The sequence below is a fragment of the Athene cunicularia genome, assembly GCF_003259725.1.
Source record: "Athene cunicularia isolate RWA chromosome 2 unlocalized genomic scaffold, athCun1 chr2_part2, whole genome shotgun sequence".
NCBI classification, from domain to species: domain Eukaryota; kingdom Metazoa; phylum Chordata; class Aves; order Strigiformes; family Strigidae; genus Athene; species Athene cunicularia.
The window spans coordinates 5,970,094-5,991,264 of record NW_020799096.1 but is presented as its reverse complement, the minus strand read 5'-3'; the positions used below and the strand labels follow the sequence as shown (position 1 = coordinate 5,991,264).

Genomic DNA, 21,171 nt, shown 5'->3' with positions numbered 1-21,171 from the left:
AAAATGTGTTGTAAAACCACTGTATAGCTTGAGCAGTTTGACATGAGCAAGTAAAACCAAAGCCCTATTTCTCACTTGTTCAGACCTATTTAAAAGCTTTGCCCTGTACATGAAAACGAGGAGGTAGGATAGGCTTTCTGTTGATTGTAGTATAACAGAATCTTTGCAGCCATTTTTAAGTTAGATATCAGATAACTTCAGAATTAGGAACAAAACCAAATGTAACTTATTGGCTAAGATTAAAATCTAAAGAAAGCAACCGAAAACCTGACAGTAGCACCGTGCTATTATCTCATGTACAATTTTCCTCTTCTCAGTTTTAATTAGGTTAATTAAGTTTGAGAATACAGATATCCCACTGTTGGGATCATAGCTGTGAATGTGTATGCACTGCTACAAACACACCACTTTAGTCGATATCGGTAATGCCACCATGATAACTTTATTCCACTCTCAAATCAATCATATCCTCAACCGTAATGATGCACTATTTAGTTGTTTGCATTCAAATATGCATATAAACATCCAAAAGAGTTACCATAACAGTTTTTATTAAAAAACCTAATGTACATGATTTTCCCCAGTACAGCTATATTTTTTCTTAAAAAGTACTGTATGTATCAAACATTTAAAGTTTATCCCATCACTGTCAATTGTCTTTGAAGAGCTGTCAAACATCTCCAACTTTCATGACCTTCAGTAAAGCCTCAAGAAAAAGCTTTTAGCTTTCTAAATGTATGAAAAAAGGCTTAGTATTTAGTGGCATGAAGACAATATGCCATTAACAAGTAACCCTTGTGTTTACAGCATTCGTTCAGGAATTATATAAACTCCAAATCCCAAGTGATAATTCATAACCTGCATAAAACTAACAAAAGATACATTAAAGTTATTCAGATGAATAGACAGCATTTGGAGAGGTCTGTCAACATTCATATTTTTAACAGCTCTTTAAAGAGGTAATGGTGCAGATTAAGTACAAGCTTTTTGCCTCAGTATAATACACATTTGAAATTAAAATAAAACATGGAAGACCAATATCTTTACATTTTATTCTTCAGAAAAAGAAGAATCTTAAAGAAAGCATTTAGTAGTCCACTTGTGCTTAAAATACTCAATGCATGAGAAAGCCAAAAGAAAAAAAAATACACAGTTTTGTACACCATGGTCAAAAAGATACCGTTATAAATTTTCAGAAATTGCACTGTATTTAAAACACTCTAGAATCTGTTCCACTTCTACATATGGCTACTGAGGCTGACACAGTTCCTGTTCCATTTTAATTGCCAACCTGTGGAGGCCCTTCAGGGATGAGTGATGTGAAGAAAGTTGTGATAAATGACCAAGCAGAAGCCATGAATCCAGGCTGCTGCTCTGTATTGGCATCTTCAGCTGCATCTTCTCCACTGTCTTCATCAATCCCATCATCCATAAGTCGTTCCTTTAAAAACAGAAATTGAAGCAATTCATCTGCCTCCTTTCAGAGCTCCAAGGTAAGGTAACCAGCAGTATCTTCCTACGTTACGCAACTTCTCTCACAACAACCTCCTGAAGAATAACTAGCATGACAAAATTCTGTCATTGAAGTAGAGACAATCAGTAATTGCCAGACTGGAAGAATACAGAATTTAAGCACTGAGGACAATGCTGAAAGCTTTCTGGTTAAAGTGACTACATTTCATGAAAACTGACTTTCTGTCGAGGCATTACAGCATAGTTTACAATATAACACACAGGGGTCTCAAAAGACATGTCTGTTCTTACCATCTCTTCAAGATCAGGATTATTTACATGTTGCCCATCACGGTTCACTTCCACATTATTGGCTGCCTGTTGTTGGCCTCCCTCTTGCCTAAAGGGGAACCATCCAGCTTGGTGCCTATATAAGAAAATGGGACAGTTGAAAACCTCTCAGAAAACAAGAAGGTTTTTCTGCTACAGCTAACTATCGCAGTAAATTCTTGAAGTAATTTCAAATGAATGAAACTACATGTATTTTTTTGAAAGTCTTACTTCTAGATCAAATTTTCCGTGGAAAAAGGAATTTAGCTTCAGCTAAGGCTTGAACCACATTACCACTGTAAAATAAATGAGCCTTTCCTATGTTTTTAAGGTCTATATTCTGATTCCAACGATCATATCAGCATGAGAAACAGCAGTCCTTGTGAGGACTGAGACCACAATGTAAGAAAACTGTCAATGAATTATATCAGTCCAAAATATCAATCATTACTGCTGTTTTTCCACTTCTATTTACATCACTAAGGTATTTTCATATATAAAGGGAAGTGATAGCAACAGTACTGATATTTCTTAATAAAACAAAGCATGCACTTAGGTGTTCATGATGCATTATTAAACAATTCTTAAGTCCCTGCAATTCTACCAGATCTAGTACCCACCGTTACAGCAGGACTACCTTAACTCTGCCTAAGAGAGTTTACTGCACAAATGCATGTTATTTTTGAAATATAAACGAGCCTAGCTCTGCAATCTTCCTTTTGTATCCAAGCAGCGTGTTAAGCGTATGCAAGTATACTCCTGACCTATTTGAACTTCCCTCCCCTCACTCCCACTTTCTAAATTTCCATCCCAAAATTATACATTTTGACAATACTAATCTGTTAATATCAACAACATTTAAGAGCACTGTGTTTCAGGTAAGTGGTATCCAACTTACTGTAAAAATGTTTTGATAATTATTTTTCATACCAGCTTCTCTACCTGCCTTTTTTTTTTCCTTTAAACATGCATGCGCCCCCCCCTCCCCCATAAATGAGCAGTGTCTAAACTTCTACATTTGGGTAATTTTTCAGTTTAAATGGATTCTACACTAGCACCATACTCCACATATCAGATCTGCAGCTGTACTCAACTGTTGTACTCACAAATAAACCAGCAGCATGGCTCCCATTACCATGACAAATCGACTGAAGGAAGAATAGAAGTATACAATGCTCAGAAGAATTGCTGCTCTAGAGAATGTGTACATCCAGTCCAGCCAGTCCCGGTTGAAGTCCTCCTCATTCACTACTGGGCCACCCTGGGCATTCATCTGAACATTTGGGTTTACAGGCCTGTTCTCCTGGACAGCTACATTTGGCACTGCTGCGGGCTCATTTGCAGGAGCATGTTCTGAATTTACAGCCTGGGAAACTGCAGATGTCACTGGCTCAGTGCTGGAAGTCACCTGGGCTGAAACAGCAGCTTGGCTAAAAATTTAAATGTAAAAATGGTCTGTCAAAAAACACGCACCAAAGTTTTTAAGCCTATTCCTGTATTCTTATCTACACTAATAAAAACAAAGTTTCAGATGTAATACATGTCAAAACCCCCTGCATTTTCCCTTCAATCTTTACTTATTAATACATTAATTTAATTCCAATCCAAACCTGGATTTTATAATTTGCCAGACAAAACTTAGTGTAAACAGCACAGCCAAAATAAACACAGACATTTTGATCCTGCAAGCAATATCTGAATTTTTAAAACCCTCCTTTCATTAGTGCAACTCAGTATTACCTAAGATAATTCAGACTTACTATTGCATGTAGTACTGACGTGCATACATTTGTTGCCACCAGATCATCTGTAAGGGACTGAATGCAGGATACACAGAAAATCCAGCAGGAACACCTTGACCTGGAAATTGGTTGCCTATAGTGCTAGAAAAGGATTTAAAGAAAAATATTCAGTTCTAAATTGCCACATTTATAAAGTGCACTAATTAAAACAAAGTAACATTTTTTCCTATCATTTGTCCCTCTACAATAATGCCCTGAAATAACACTGAAACATGTAGTGAGATCATCCAACACATTTCAGAAAAGCATTGTATTTTTTTTACAATAAACTAATAGGTAAAGTTATTTCTATAGAAAGAGGATTTAGTTTTGTACTCTGAAGTCTGTCCTTAGCTGCATCTCTTGAGACAAAACCATGTTGAAAATTTTTCAAAATTGTGTGTAACTGCAGAAATTCTTCCATATAATTCCTGTAAGTTCAGAGGCCACCCTTAAAGGTGCTGCAGGAGCTGTAAAGGGATAATTTAATATCTTCTCTTTTAGAAGCAATACCTGAAATACCACTGTGATCAAAGACATGAAGAAACAAACATGGTCAAAGACAAACTAATCTTTCAGATACAGCTTCTGAAGATTGCAACTAAGAACAATGTAAATTATTTATTTTCCCCCCCCTCAATATTTTGAGCATAAGTGATTCTCCTTCCTACGGGCTTTTAACTACAGTTCACATGCAAGAGATATTATAAAGCTCCTAAACACGATTTTTAGGTTTGGTTTTGTCTGCTTTTAAACTTCTTAGCCTCTCTTACCTCCTAGAGCATATAGCATGTTTTGGCAAGATTTCCAACTCTTTCCCCAAAGATTTTGATGCAGTGAACTGTAGTAAACCAGGACATCTTTCTGGACAGCATGAGAGTATAAAGCATGAAGAAAAGTTTATTCAGACTGTAGGTAGCAAAAGCTGAGACTGCTGTAATTGTACTGCAGACTACACCTGTTCCCTAAGTAAGGCACTCCCTGCAAAGATATCACCAAGAGATTTCATTAGTCTACCAGGCATTCAGATATACAAGACATGCCCAGAAAGGAAGATGGGAGGAAGACATTAAAATTTTTTTTCCATGTTATACATGAATAAGCCACTCACTGTAATTCTGGACAAGAGTCTGCCATGCAATTCCATGACCTCTGCTAAAACTGTTTATTACATTTGTATTTAGTCATAACCTGTTTGGACAACCGTTTGGGGAAAGAAAACAAAAGAAGAAAGCAAAAGCTACTTTCTTGATACCACATACAAACTGAGAAAATCATAGGCAATACTCTAGGTTTATTTTGAAAATTGCAAGGGTGAACAGGCAGCCCTGCTGATGCTACTTATTTATGCACAATTAACATGTTGGAACAGCAAAGCTGTCAAACTGCTACTGGAAAACATCAATCATGCTTTTACGTTCATGGCTACAAGCTTTAAGAATGTGTTTTTCTGTCCTCTGAACTGGCAGACACTGAGAAGTAAGATCCTCCAAAACTCATAAAACACTGACTCTCATAAAACATCTGACCCTCAAAATGTAAAGATGATTCAATTATTCTATATGGGTGACATAAAAGTACTACATTGTGACAAATCACTAAGCAACATCTCAATTTCAAGCAGGCAGACTATCACATGGGGATGCAAACAGGCAGGACCACTCACTGTTCAACCACACCTATTTCTCCAACTCAGTCACCAATAAGCAGTGCTACCCAAATTGCTTGAGTGAATCCTGAAGGAATTCACCAATCTTAATTTCAGTTACAAATTTTAGGGTGCTTCTTCTTTAACATTGCTAGGTTGAGCTCAACAAAAGCTGAGAGGCCTTAGGCTGATGGCTCTCCCTCACAGATATGTCTTTTAGAAATATTACAGGATTTAAGCATCTACTTTCTTCCAAAATCTTTCAAAATTTGCTTTCTTGATGTCTTAAAGATTAATAGTAGATTATTAAGATTATTAAATAAGATAAACCACAAAAAAATTTCAATTACGTTCTTTCCTTTCCCATTCAAATATTTTGGTTTGGTTTTGGGTTTTTTTTTCCCCTTTTTTCCAAATGGCTTTTCTAGGACATGACCTTTCGAGAAGCAAAACTTAAGTTGTCAAGATCTGACTCCATTAATAAGAAGTAGACATCAACATTAAAGAACCAGCTTCTGGCTTAGAATGCCAACTAACACAGCAGTATTTTGTTTGCTCATCAAAAACCAGAATGAGGCAGATGTTGTCAATTATACAGCTATTACAGCTGCCAGGGTATTAAGTTAGCTTATGAAACTCAGGAACAACTCTAAACACAGTGCAATGCATTTCAAGAAAAAGAACCTCTCCAGAGGAAGAGGATCTTCTCAGCAAAGCAAGCTGGCTTGCTGCTAGAAGAAAAAGTAAAGTATCATATGCTTCCTCAACTTTTTTGCAAAAGGAGGAGAAAGAGGCAGGAAGCAGAGTCTTTCAAAAGAGTGGCAGCAACAGCACAATAGCAGAGAAGCAAATTGGATCGGCACAGGCATTCCAAGAATGGAGATAAAAGCAGAGCAGACAGTCAAACAGGTAAGCCAGAAAAAAGCTTTTAAAGTTCAAATGGTAGAGGTAGCTTCAGAATATTCTCAAATGAAAGAGGCATGGTACTCCTTAAATAGCTAGAAAGTTCAGAATTCCTTCTTTTGGTCTATGGAAGCCACCAAAAATGAACTAACCAGGATTCAATTTGAGGGTAAGGTCAGACTAGTTCACTACTGTCATCATGAAGGTACTGCTCATTACTAGTGAAAAAATAATGACGTTTTATTCACACTTAAAAGCTCAAGCTCCCGTCATCTGCATGACTAACAATAACTGCATTTGTTTAATGACTTTGATCCACAAAGACATATCATTCTGTGTTCATCTCACATAAGCCTGGGGATATTAACTTTCAAGTGATATTTCAATATCCTCCACTACGTTATTTGCTACTTAAAAAAAAAATAAAAATCAGTGAGCAGAGGCTACTGATGAAGCAAGGTATTTGTGGTAGAACATACTGCGCACTGTCAGTCTGTCATTTTGTTGTTCGCTTTCAAGCATTACTATGTACACAATACGAAAACATATCACTAGATGGGCTGCCCACACTTGACAAATAATCTCACAGCCTTGATGTTTCTTGTCTGTTCACTGCTTCCAAGTACTCTCCAATCTGAAACACAAGCCATTTTAGGACTGAGCCCATCTGTTCTGTTTGTACCTGCATAGCACAGCAGGGCCTAGATCCATGAGTAAGTCCACAGGAGCAGACAACGCTGTGCTTGCTCTCCACAGCAAAAGACTAACTTGGTAGACATATAAGCTACATAAACTACTTGCCCAGTCCCACCTCAACTCCAGATTTTTAGAGAACACCATTTATAAAACTCAAAAGCAGCATAGAAGTTTTAAATTGCCTTCTGTGTAATATTTTAACAAATCAGAACTAGCTGTTTTTCCAAAGGGTATTCAACTCACACGCTGAATCTTTGTGCCAGGAACTGAAAACCATGAAACCCATCATTTAATCACCTAACATTCACATTACTTATTTATACAAATTACTTTCATTAGTAGAATGTTGCAAAATGCTCAAGAAAACTGACCCTCACATAAATTTTCCAACATTTGGAGACCCTTCCCCACCAGTAGAGCCTACAGTTCATCACACAACTAAAACAAATGCGTTTGGTCACGAAACAGTGAGAAAAGTCCACAAGGCAATGCAAATTTCAGGTACGAATCTTTATTGTTCCTAAAAAGGCTCAGTCTATGTATAAATTACATTAAAGCTACATTTCATTGCCCTAAATAACATTTAAGAGAGCACCTAAAAAGCAAAGGACATTTCTTATTGCTGGAATACAAGTAACAGTGCCCTGAAGCAAAACCAGATGCATCTGAGATTACTGAAAGCATTAAAAAGGGTTTTTCAAGAACACAGCAGACTACAGCAGACACTGGCACAGTCTATTTGGAGTTGAGCAGAGCCAGTGCCCAGAAGTCCACAAATATCTACCTTAAGTGTTTCATTAAATTACTTTTACGAAAAAGGCCTAAGATTTAGGGTTCATTTATTCTGGTATTTCTGTTTAGATCAGGAATGCACTTCTGAAGCACATCTCCAGTCACTTCCTCTTACTAGTTTTGTTTGCACCACAGAATGCTCTTGGATCACCATCCGGATTCCTTTTGGATTACACTAAATTGAAAGATGTGATTTAGATCCACTGCTAATGGACTTCAGCCACAAACAGGCACCTATTCCAGGTGACCAAACCAGAGACAGTTCAAGTTAGACAGAAAACCCTGAAATATATGCAGTGTTGATTTCAGGTTCTCAGTACCTCCTTCAGTCACAGATCCACTTCCCTCAATCCACATAACTTGTCAATACAGACACAGACTTAGTATTTTTACTTATTTTTAATTTACTCTTTCAAACACAGTAATGTCTTCCAAACTGATGGTTCCCATTGTATTTTAATTGAATTACTTCAGCTACAAGACTGAACAATGGTTCTGTTGCCTTTTGAAGTCTGCTACCTATTCAGTTCACCAGGCATACTGACAAAAAGCTCAGAGTATGTTTATGTGAAAAGCCCATTAGAAACACATTAAAACTTCTTACAGTTTAGTAATTTACACAACACACAATAAATTCCTTCCAGAATTAATTTACACTACACCAAACAGTTTTGACACCTAGTGTCACCTAGCTTTGTCATGAAGGCAACTAGAACCACTTCTACAAAGGTGCATGTGGTCAGAATAAATTAAGTGCTCCACTTATTGCATAGGCAATTTCTTCCCAGCAGACAGTAAATTTCAGACAAAAAAAATAAAACGAACTTGAAGGAATTCAGGATGAAAACTAGTAAGACTAGTAAAGTCTAGGTTAACTCTAAGGACATGTAAATTGAACTGAAACTAAATAAATTTTCAACAATTCTTGACATCTGTTCTTTCCAGTGACAGAAACAACTGTTACTGTTAGCAGGTTCGTATGGGTTTTTGTTTCAACATTCTCTAAAAAAAAAAAATCTCTAGAATCTATACAGTACTGGGAAAATGCCTTGTCAGAAAGAAATCTTCACAGTGTTCCCTGAGGAAATGACAGCTATCATCTCAGAATGCCCTATCCTCCCTCCATTTTCCCCTTGAAAGAAAATTTTAAAAGAGAGTTTAAGAAGCTGCAAAGGTCACATTGGTTAAAAAAAATCCTAAAGCTGCTTTTTAAGTGCAATAAAAGGACAGAATTGTCAAAGTTACATAACAACAGGTCTGATCTAGAAATGTACACTGGTCGCATTTCATTAGTATGTTTGAAAATACTTTAAAATTCTTTTGTAGATACACACTTACATGTACTCAAAATGCCCACATATTTCTACAGTTGAATCCAATATGGGTAAGAGTTACACCTTTTTTATGTCAAAAACTAAGAACCATCATATTCTGCTAAGAATTTAGTGTTGATGATTACAATAATGGACTAGAAAAAGCAACCAAAGCAATAATTTAATCAGTTACATTACTAACCACATCCACCAGATGCACATTACAGCTGCACTTAACAGAAAGTTGAAGGCAGAAAGCATAAAAAAAAAAATAAAATACAGCCTGAAGGGGAGCACCAAGAACACTTACTCTTTGCTTGACTCCCGCCTAAAAACATTAATGTTCATATGAAAGATGTTTGTAATGTGACTTATGCTTCAAGGTGAACTAGCCAAATCATTTTGCGGACTGTGAAAGAAGCATAATTGTAACTGAACAGTTAAAGTACTTTAAAGAGCATCAAAAATCTGAGAATTACTTCAATCTCACTTACCCTTGCATTACATAAGGGAACTGGTGGCTTGGTATGGGATTGCTTTGTGCTTGTGGAAGATTACGATGCCTCACTCCATCTGCACTAGGGTTCAAAGATGTAGATGAAGCTTCTTGGTTTGTGGGTGAGGCAGCAGTTGATCCAGAATGGTCTAAATTCTTAAAAATAAATGAAATTGAGGTTGGGGATCTTTTTGCCACAGTTACAAGATTTACTACTGTGTCTTAAAAAACCCAGCTATTTATTTTAATATTTCGTCACAAGTTTTATTAAGAATATAAGCACCAGTCATGTCTTCTGGATTTTATTGGTTCTGGCAAGCCTTTGGTAAAAACAGAAATCTGAAACGGCCCTCAGATGCACATATTAAAAAAAAAAAAAAAAAGAGAAAGAGTCAAGTTTTCAGAAAGACTCATCACTTGATAGGTCCCGGAGAAAGCCACAAATCTCTGGGAATCAAAAGATTTAAAGACCTGAACCACACTAAAGCTTAATCAAAAGAATATTTAACAGCAACAAAAACTCTAGTGGCTATCATTAACAGAAGTAACTACAACCTCAGGACACAACATTATATTCAGAGACAACAGTGCCTGCAGCAGTTTAAATACCATTGCTCTATGCTTGTCTCAGCTTCCCCTTCTACTCATCATCCTCTTTACCAGCTGCCAATCCAAATTGCTGTGCTCACTACTGGGAGGGGGCAGGGGGCGGGAATAGGGAAGAACCTAAGAACTACTTAGGCTCCCAGAAACACACCTAAAACTAGTGTGTCAGACCTTCAATGCTTTCCAAGATCAATACTTAACCCTGGATGTAGGACAACAGCTGGCTCTCCTAGATTTGTCACCATAACAAGGCTGCAATTTGGCCATTAAGATCTATTAATGTAGTTGTAATAAATCCCCAGATCCTGTTGCTAAGCATTACTGTTATGTTTATTCAGTAGAAAATCCTCTTCAACTTTGACAACTCAGGAAGTGAGGAGGTGCAATTACTTAAGACATCCATATCACATTTGCCCTACAAAGGAAAACAAGAAAAATTTACCACTAGACAGTGGGGGGAGAATAAAAATAAAAAGCAAATGGAAGAGCAAAAGCCATTCAAGTTTTTGGTTTAGGCTGTTTCCTTCAAAGTATCAGGAACTTAACACTGTACATACTGACTGCTTTAAGCAGTCATTGATACAGTCACTTAAATACAACATTTACAACTGATCTACGTAGCAATAAAACAGTCACGAAGGAGGCTCCCCATGTCCTGCTTGCAAACAGATATAAATATAGCATTTGAAATGACAATGTAACCACTGTTTGCTCTCTCCCATTGCTTAAACTGCTCATGTTTCTGCCTGTCACACAGTAGTCCGAAACAGTACTCTATCAACAGAAAACTGAAGACAGACAGCTTATTACTGGAAGGGTATTGCCCATATGCTGATAAAAAACACACCACAGATAAGTACCTACAATGGTATTGTATACATTCCTTTCTGACTAACCTTCAAGGGTCACTTAGTGATACTGCCAACTCTGGAAAAAAACAAGACAATTACAGTAACAACCACCAAGTCATCAACAGAAACACTGACTGCACTTCTGTTAAAAGAGAGTACAACCAAGAACACCCTCACTGTTGGAGGGTGTGAAGAGGGAAAGGCTCAAAACACCCTAAACAAAAGTGTTCTGTGAACAGTTTAACTAATAAAATGTTAAGAACACGTTCTACTTCCCACTGTCTTACAGACACTACAACTACCTTGAAGCTACTACATTAAATACTGGCCAAATCCTGTCAGGCAGAATGAACACTGACCAAGATCTGTCTACTGCACAAGGGCACTAATTTGACTGGTCTCTCTCCAGCAGTACAAATTTTCAAAATCAATCAGAACTTAGTTTTATATAAAAGAATCTAAACAGATTGCTCAATTTCTGCCAAAGATACAGGAATACAGGGAGAAAGGAAAATGTACTTTTCAAATAAGGAAAAAATGATAAAGGCAAAATAGCTTAGAAAAAGTAGTGCTTTATCATCTAATAAACATAACTGTTGAAAAACTGTCATCTTTGTTTAAATAAAAAGTGACACCCTTAAACAATCAAGTCCAACTGAACAAATTCATAATGCATGCTCTACTGTGACCACACTGTTTTACAGTCAAATTTTTAAAATTAAAAGAAATTCCTGAAAAACTTCATCAGTGTAGAAGTAATTCATGTCCTGTGTATGAAAAACAACTCACTGAGCTACTGCTGGAGGTTGAAGTTCCGTGACCTTCTCTACTGGTGCTGGGTTTTGGAGAGCTTGGGGGTGTCCGGGAAGTACATACCAGATGAACCATATGATATTCATCTTGCTAAAAATTAAAGAAATTGAGAGCTAAAGCAACAATATTTGAGAAATTTACAAGCAAAAACTGTCTTTAAAAATCCACTTTCAAGGCTGCATTTGCAATCAGAAAAGAAACATTATACAAAATGGAGAGACCATAAAGCAAAACTTGAGCCTAGCACAAGAGAAGCCTACTGTTTCCTAACCATATCTTCTTAGCAGCTGTCCACAGTAACATATTGAACACGCACTTACCCACAGTTTTCCCTAGAACTGCAGTATAGCAGAACCAATGCAAGACCCACACAAAGAAACATGAAGTATATCACAAACTTTAACTTTTATTTTTGGAAAAATTTCAAACCCTTATATTTGCGTCAAGATGTAATAAAGAGTGTTATTCAATAAAGACATCAGGATAAGTGAAAAATACAGGATCTGGAAATCCACAAGCAGACCAAGATAAGAAAAAATGTACCAGCCACTGTTCCACCTCACTGCAGTCTAAAATTGGCTCAAGCCTAACCTGCAGACGACCAAATTGACAAGCCCCTGCAGATATTCCACACTAAGAGAATGCTATTTGAAGCACTAGATGGGACTTGAGTATTCCTAAATATCTGCAAGTGAGGAAGGGAATGAGTGGCACCACCTGAAGCCATGTCAGCATGCAAATAATCAGCCTTCATGATTACGCTCTCCCTCCAACATGGATGACATAACTTCAATCTGAAGCTATTTCACTGTACCAAATGAAAACACCCCACTATATCAGCATGTCTGAAGATTTTATGGCCATAGCAACAAGAACAGCTATGACTGTGTATTTAAATTGTACACTACAGCTTCCTCGGTAACCAAATTTTAAACAAGAAAAGCAACAAAAATACCCTCAGTCCTCTTCTGAAATCAGCACAGTGCAGTCAAGCTGCAGTTTTTAATGAGATGACATTTAGAAATACTGGGTTTGGAGGTTTTTTTAAACTATTAAAAAAAGCACTCAACCACATTTACTCATTTTTAATCTTTAGGGAAAAAAAATGGATAGCTGCTTTTATATGCCATTGTGCATTACTGCTATCACTGTCAATCCATATCCATATTTATCTAAACTCCTCCACACGTTATCAGTTTCCATGCCCAAGCACAGCCTCACTATCACATTAAGTGTAATTTCTTACCAGGCAGTGATACTCAGCAATGATGAGAGAGCACTGAAGGCAGGTAGGTGATCAGCATTCTGACCATGTCAAAAGCCTTTAACCTAGCTAGTTACCTTCTTTCTAGATAAGAACTTATGCCACTCAGGCAAATGAAGGTAGTCATATTACTTGTAAGTTTACAGTGTACAGCTGTATTCAACGTGACAGTTTATTGTAATATATTTCTATTTATATGTAACATGTTGGACATCACTGTGCTTGAAGAGTGCCACAACTTCCAGCCTCAAGGTGGCTTATATCAGTGAAATGACACTGCTCAGTATCACAAAGCTAAATTGAGAGATTTAGTAAACCCTCAGATAATGTTAGGAATTTATAGCTACTCAAGAAGGAATAACATGGCAGAGAACAAGACTGAATTTAAGAGTAATTGTACCTTTTTTTCCAAAAGCTCTTAAAAGCTTGAGAACAAAAAACTACTCTGCTCTGAATAAAATTTTAAACTTTGTGCTTAAGACTATGCGTATGTTTCAAGTCATTAAATCTCTTAACTAAACGCAAGGCTTATAGCTACTAAAATGCCTTTTAAGTCAAATATAGCCTCTCTATAGTGAAGGAAGACATTAGTCAGGCAAAACTTTTCCTCTAGCACATAAGCAAGGTTTGAAATTGTGTTTCCTAGAACTAGTCTGCTGTACACAGACCAAGTAAATTTAAGGGATTCAGACTTCATTTTGTCCTTAGCAAGCAAAACTAAGCTTTGGAGGTAAGTTATATAAGAATTTTCATGAACTTTTAAGTGATACAGGACATAAGACATATATTGGTTGGCAACAGTCCAGCTCCAATTTTCTCCTAAACCTAGACATCGTAGATTTCAATCATTTTTTGGTAAGCAGTTAAATCCAATTTAATAAAATCTATTCAGAATGAAGATTATAAAGTAACAGAAGTATTAGTCTGTTCAAGCAATACTCAAGGTTCCTGTACATTGCTTTCTCAACACCTAATACTAAAGTTCAGTTGTCACTTTCACTCTATTCTCCTCTAGAGACTTTCCTTCATACTCCATACCCAACATTAAAGTGCAATCTACCCACTCTTGCAGTCTGTACATTGATTTTTACCTCAATGTTACAAAAACAATGTTACAAAAACCTTATGTTACAAAAAAGTAGCACCACCCACATATTAGAGTTTACCTATTTCACAGGATTAAAAACTGTATAATTGTTTAAAGACCTAAAGTATTTTCCAAATATAGCTATTGATGCATCCTGATCTGTTTACAAGTTTAAAGACTACTCAACATAATGCATTATGTTTTCTGTTACCATCAAAAATTAACAAAGTTCTTGGTAATCTGCCCTAAAGATCATCTTACTCTACACATTTCTACAACTGCTACTAACTTACTGAAGTTCCTGTTACTCGGTAGCATCAATCCTAACTACTTGAACCAGTTTGAGAACAAAATGCATGTATTTCAAGATTTTCTACATGAGATATCATGTGTAGTCAGGATTTGTATTTGATTTAAATGTTGGCTGAAGGATCCAAAGTTAGATTAGTAAAATTATTTTTTGCAAGATGAACCAGCAGAATAAGAAATAAAACCCGCAAGAACCAACAAACTTTTAACCATCATCAGGAAAGGTTAATAGCTGACAAATAAAACCAGGACAACAAGTAGCTTTCCCAGCAAAGCCACTCAAGAATTTAGAATTCTGGTTTTGCATATATTACCCTTAATTTCCTTACACAAGTGCCATTTTTAATGTAAATTCTTGGGTTTAAGTATGTACAAGAAATGAAATGATGTCCCAAACCAACCCAAGTCTGTTAAATGATTCCATTTATGTCATAGCAGGAACCATCCAAACAAGTGACTCCACACTATGTATCACTTGTTGGAAAGCAAGTAGGCTATGGAAGTCCCACACTGGTTGGAAACATGTCTCAATCCACAAGTATCACAATCCTACATACAAAGGATACATGAAAATACATTTTCCAGAACATATTGACATTATATGGTTACATCTCTCAATACAACAATGAAAATTTGAAGCTAAACATCACAAATCTAAATTCCTATTCCCAAAAGGGGGTTTTGATTAAATATCACATGGTGTTGATATAAAGCTTACTTTTCTGAGAACATCTTTCAGCTGCAGGTGATCAGGAAGCAGTCTGCCAGAATACACCAGTCTCTGATCCTTTGTAGACTAGGAGATGGGACAAAGAAAGGAATTTAGCTTTTTCCCGCTGTACAGATATACAGCTGGAGATAACATTTGCAGATCAGAAAATCCCTTTTAATTCCAACCATCAACAGACAGCCTTAAAAACATACCAGAGACTTCAAAAGTCCAACTCACAAATTAATTCCAAAAAAGAATTCTGTTATTAGACACTCAGCAAGAGTGCCGTAACAATTAACAACACCTAACTGGCAAATACTACTCAAGAAAACTATCAGGTATATTCAAAAACTCCTTTCTTTTAAAGAAGATTTGCTCTTTACCCTGCTCCCATTCCCAGACACTTGCTGAAAAAGTAGATGGAAAAGTGGCTGGGGAAAAAAAAAAAAAGTTAGTAGAATGATGGAATGCTAATTAAAATATGCAAAGGGCCCAAATTTCAACCTATTTTAATAAAAATGTTTTTATTATTAGTCCCTGTACCAATGCCCACACCCCATCATACCTCTAAAAAAAAATAAAAATCACAAAGGAAACAAGGAGGGAAGCATTAAAGCACATAAAAGAAAAATCCTATTGCTGCTTCTTCAAGGTAGCTTTTCTGCTTGTTCTTGCCTGTTCTTGCACTTCCAGAGTTTAAATTTAGTAATGCAAACAAAGTTTTGATTATTTTTAAATAAATTATATGCTATGCATAAGGTAATAACTTTTAACTATTCTACAGGGAAAAGATGGCAACAAAATTCTTTCAAAAAGGAAACTATCTGGGGTACCTATCTACAGTAAGATGCCCAGTACACTCCAGCAGTAGGCAGTTTACTTGGTTAAACAAAAGAAGCAAACAAAACCCCAACCCCACTCAATTCAGTTTATGCTGTTGGAATGAGATTTAAATAGTCCTAGTACTAGTGGGTAACCAACATGCTGTAACTACGTGAATAAACAGCTCCCTTTTTTGTTTTTGAAAAAAAGCTCCTAAATATTCACCCACATTGAAAGAATTTTTAAAGAGAATCCAACAGTTACGACAGTTCAGTTTAACTACTGCTTGCATCCTAAACTAATATAACAGTGTTTATCACTTGAAAGAGAGCACTAGCACAAGCAAATGCTAAATGAAGAAATCTAGCCTAAGCTCAGTGGAACAGACATGCATTATCAGCGTGAACTATCTGAAGAATTTCCCCATCATGCAAACAGCTAGTCTTCTAACACCTCTCCTCTTTCTCTTCCAGCCTTCCATTGCCCACTCTGCACTTATTCATGCTAATACTAAGACACAAATAACTGAGATCCAGATCTCTGATTAGAAAAACCTTTGACAGAAGTTCTGAGATTTTTTTTCTTGAAATAGCCTTTTACATATTTCCAATAGCTTAGCAGAACATAGAAGAGTTGTAGAACTTCTTTCCCCTGAAACAAAATCTGGTCATTTCACTAGAAAAAAAATTATAAATACTTAAACCAAATAATTATAAAAAGTACACATTAAATCTGAGAAGCTTTTGCTTTAACTTTTTTCCTCAAATTCATACTAGTCACTCATACTTAAATACATCTTTAAAAAAAATGAGTGCATACATGACCTGCCACATATAGTGCAGAACTTCTACTGAAGAATCATTTTCTCTATTGTTCTTCCTTTTGCTGTTGTATTTTTAATTAGTGACATAACACACTATTTTTGTAAGTCTCACAACACAGAGAATTAGTTATTTGCAGCTCCAACGGACAAAATACTACAATGAATTCAACATCAGTGCTGTACTACTTCTATTTACATTTAAAACAACAAAAAATGCCTGTGACTCCCATATCACACCAAGGTCTTTTGAACTATATCATTTTGGTTGCTCCTTTCAAACAGGAACAGGCTGCTAGCAGAATACAAGCTTACTTGCTTTTTGTACTTGGGAAAGGCCGCCTTAGAAAAACTAGAATCTACAGCATGCATCAAGATTACAGAAAATTTTGATTTCCTGTAAATTAGGAACCTCTTGCTTTGGAATGACAGTGGAGCCAGAAGAAAAGTCTCAGAATTTCTGGGTCCTGAGATAGATTATCTGAAGATTAATTAGAACAGATAAGTAGTTAAACAAAACGCACAAAACAAGAAAAGCCCCAAACCCCAAATCTTTGTATCATCGAACATGGCAACGAAGTGCTGTTTTTCCTTTCCTGCTCATAATACAGCTTTCTACGCATCAAATTCAGATTCTTCTCTTCAGTAACCTATACATAAACCTCCCCTCAACCCCATCTAATTAAGTACCTTCTCAAACACGATACAACTAGCACAATTTTTTTAATACGAACACATCACAGAGAAGAAACTTCTAAATTAAAATGACCCCTTAAAGCTGACTACTACATAGCCTTCAGTAATACATTCCAGCTCCCTACAAAACCACAAAACAAAAGGTTACACATAATATGATTAACAGTACTCAATGTAAGTCAAACACATTAATGAGGGAAGATGAAGCCTTAAACCCCATACCCCTCCCTACGTAACTTAAATACCTAACTGTGTGCTACAGGATTATCACCTGCAATTCTCAGGGTGAAAGTCATCCTGGAATTCTGAAACGTGGGAGTTTTTTAAAATGCAGATGGAAGAAGAGGGGATAAACATGAAAGCACAATAATTCACATATGTGCAAAAGTAAATGGAAAAGGCATTCAGCTCATCCTCTGCCAGATGAGGTTCACTACCACACCTCCTGCTTCGAGGAACAGCATGCTCACTGCTAGCTCAAACACTGAACTGTGATGGAAAAACACTTAGAATATATATGGAATTAGAGTGGCCCCATTTTCAGAACCAAATGCATAGCATCAGATAAAACAATTCTAGAAACTAAAGTTTAGAGTGAAATGGAAGACAGTTTTCAGATCATAATCCAAAATTTATATATTTAAAATATGAATTCAACAGCTAGTGGGTTGTTTTTCTTCCATTTTTCAGGCATGACTCCTGCAAATGTCCAAGTTAGCTATGCCCAGCACATTACCAAAACCACCAAACCTAAGCTCATGCAGTAACTTCCTTTAAAAACAGAGACAACCTCTGAGTTACTCTGTTTTGTCTAGAAGACATTCATTATTTTGGTCACTCAGCCTCTCTCCCATTCTTCCATAGGAAATAAAAGAAGTCCAACCAACCACATCTGGTTAGAACTATGAGCAAAGTATACACTAGATGACAGATACTACAGGAAATGAGAAACAGTTTTAAATTAATGGTTATGGGTGTAATCGATGCAGTGGTTAATGCACTGAATGCAAGATCTGCCAGATTGAGACATACATGTTTTCTTAACTAAAGATTTCATTTAGGGACACTATAGCTGCAGTACTCTAGTGATGAAAAATTGGTTCAGTCAGGGGAAAATACTGACGAATGTGAACCTTAGTAGAGATGCACAAACTAAGTTAATACTGTTTTAAGCCCATTTAGCTTAATCAATGACTTAAAGTTGGTATACTGAACTACAGTAACAACTAAACCAATTTCAATCTGCCCATACTTAAGTATATATTTAGCTAAATTGTTTACCCAAATGAAACTGCAAAAATCACAAACAACACTGCCTCAAGGCCTAACTTACTGTTTGTCTATTTTAACCACCTCATTTTCTAAATATATACTCTTAATAAACTGTAAATTTAATGACAATATTTACAGTTACCATCATTTTACCAACTAATTTACAGATGCATACAGGAGAATGAAGTACAAGTCAATTGAAAACTTGAAAGACTATGTGAGAGCAACTGATTTCTATTTTACACCTTTAATTTCAAGAACACTGCAATACCTGTATAGTGCATCTGTGTTCTGATACACTCTTCTCCTTAAAATAGCATTGTAGTAAAAGTTATTTCTAGGACCTATCATACTCAGAGAATGTAGAAATCTGATCGACAAGGTTTTGACACATCTGGTTTAAAAAGAAAAAAAAAAAAAAAAAGGGGGGGGGGAAGGTCCTAAGAGCACAAAGTTTTAAACAAATTTGAAAAAAGCAGTAACACTCTACATCAAAAGCACATCAATCCAAAAATACACTTATTCAACTTTACTATACATAGAAGGTATCTTATTAAACACCCTTCTCCTCTCCCACATTATTACTCAATTCAAAAGGTTCTATGAAATAAAAATACTGTGTTCAATTAATAGTTTAATTCCAAGTACAATAAATCCAAATTAGATTAGAATTACTGAGATAATTTTCACTACAGACACTCCCCATTCTTTAGCCCAGAACAGTTTTGGGGATTCTGAACTAGTCATTCAATAATGATAGGCATGTTGAGGAATCAATTTTCTACAGAAGAAATATGTTCCAGGAAACCGAAATTTAATATTATACTACTGGTTAAAACCTACAGTGCAACATAAAAACCTCTTGTTCATTAAGGATTCTCCACAGAAGCCCAATTTAGTAAGATCACAGGATGAGTCAGAAAACTAGTGTTTAAACACAAATACGTCACAGGCGAGATTCTAGTGAGGAGGAAGAAGCAGCAATAGCTGAAGTCGTATATTTGTTTCCTTCACAGCAGACAGGCTCTCTCAGCAGTTACTTGCAACAGTAACTAAATCCAAACACTCTCAAATACTGCTTAAGAGATCTCCATGTACCAGTGACAGCCTAACTGCTGACTGCTTTTCTTCTTTCTCCAAAAGGTAGAAACCCCTTTGAGACACAAAGCTACTATTTTACCTCCTCCCTGCCAAAAAAAATTAACAATGCCAATAATTGTTCTATTGAACTAGGTGAATACTAATAATTTACAATATAAATGCAACCTTTGTCTGATGTTTTTACAGCAAGGTCTAGGCCCCACATGCTGCTGCAGTGTGGAGGCAAAGTCACTGCCTTTACACAGTTTTCTGGAACAAGTTTTCAGACATCCTGTTCTGTAGGACTGCCATTCTAAACAGGTACAGCATTATCTTTCAATGATTGTCTGTATGGCTTTTCATAGCCTCTTTTTAACTGCCAGATGTAGAACTAAAAGAATTTGTAAATCAACCATGTTTTCCTCAGAGAACTAAGACAGTTATGTTTCAAAATAAAGTTTCAATTGTCATACAAGTTTGTAGAACATCCGAGAGCAGCGTTTTCAGCACAATCTCAAGAAATGGCTTTTCAAAAGTGGGGGAAAAAAAAAAAAAAGAGAAATAATTCTGGAAGTTGTTCAATTGCATGTTTCAAATAATATTATGAATAAAGACCTATCTGCTCTACACTTCAGCAAATTCACTGGAGCGTGGTAACTTTAGCTATGTCGCTTATATCGCAATTAGACAGAACTCTTACACTGACAGAAATTAGTCTTAAATTCAGTTGAGAGGTATTTAAATTCCAGTTCCTAAAAAAAGTTAAATGGAGCGCTGATGAGCGTCTTCAGTGATACCACCTTTCAGGATGCTACAGTGGGACCTTCAACCATACAAAAGAGCAGCTACTTCTACCGTTAACTTCCCTGAAAGCAGAGCCAACCATTGCCTGTGCACTGGTAGCAGTGGGACTCCTGTTTATTTTGCAGAGCACCCAAGGAAAGTCTTGACCGACTGTCCACAAGTTACCGCGATGCCAGTCTTACCGACAAGGTGAAGAAAAAGGGCTGGCCACCAACTCACCGGCTTACTGGGGTACACTTTAGAGAGGTGAGATTTTAGCTTGCCCACAGTCCAGTCCAGAAAACATTTAATGGTCTGGTCGGTGTATTTCTGGTTGGGGGCCTTGATGATGAGGGTCACCGGGTGATCCACGACGCTTTGGTCCATGCTGCTCGCCGGCTCTGCCCTTGCCATTTCCTCATGCTGCATCCTGGGAGCTGGGGAGGCACTCAGAGACAAGCAGCACTGTAGTGGTTAGTGGAAGAGCAATCCTTTCTGTAATAAAAAGCTGGATATTGACTTACATATCTTAATTCTTTCCATGCGTGTCTTTTCTTGCCCTCACCCCCTAAATTTTGTTCAAACAGAAAACCAGGAATTTGGCCTCATGTCTGAGATTTCTGGATAGCTAGCAACCTGTGTGGA

The 21,171-nt window shown here is 36.6% G+C and overlaps 1 protein-coding gene across 4 annotated transcripts; it reads right to left on the bottom strand.

Moving 5' to 3' along the window:
• Positions 1–419: 419 nt before the first annotated feature.
• HERPUD2 (HERPUD family member 2) lies at positions 420–20,949 on the bottom strand. Of its 4 annotated transcripts, XM_026843856.1 has the most exons (8): positions 20,767–20,949; positions 15,060–15,137; positions 11,658–11,771; positions 9,410–9,567; positions 3,543–3,665; positions 2,889–3,212; positions 1,765–1,879; positions 420–1,441 (listed from the first exon to the last, which is right to left on the bottom strand). In XM_026843856.1, the coding sequence occupies exons 1-8, from the start codon at positions 20,938–20,940 to the stop codon at positions 1,280–1,282; spliced, it is 1,248 nt and encodes a 415-aa protein (XP_026699657.1). In that variant the 5' UTR covers positions 20,941–20,949; the 3' UTR covers positions 420–1,279. The 4 variants fall into 4 exon arrangements, with proteins under 4 accessions (XP_026699657.1, XP_026699659.1, XP_026699658.1 ...); XM_026843858.1 differs by lacking the exon at positions 11,658–11,771; XM_026843857.1 differs by lacking the exon at positions 15,060–15,137.
• Positions 20,950–21,171: the final 222 nt, after the last annotated feature.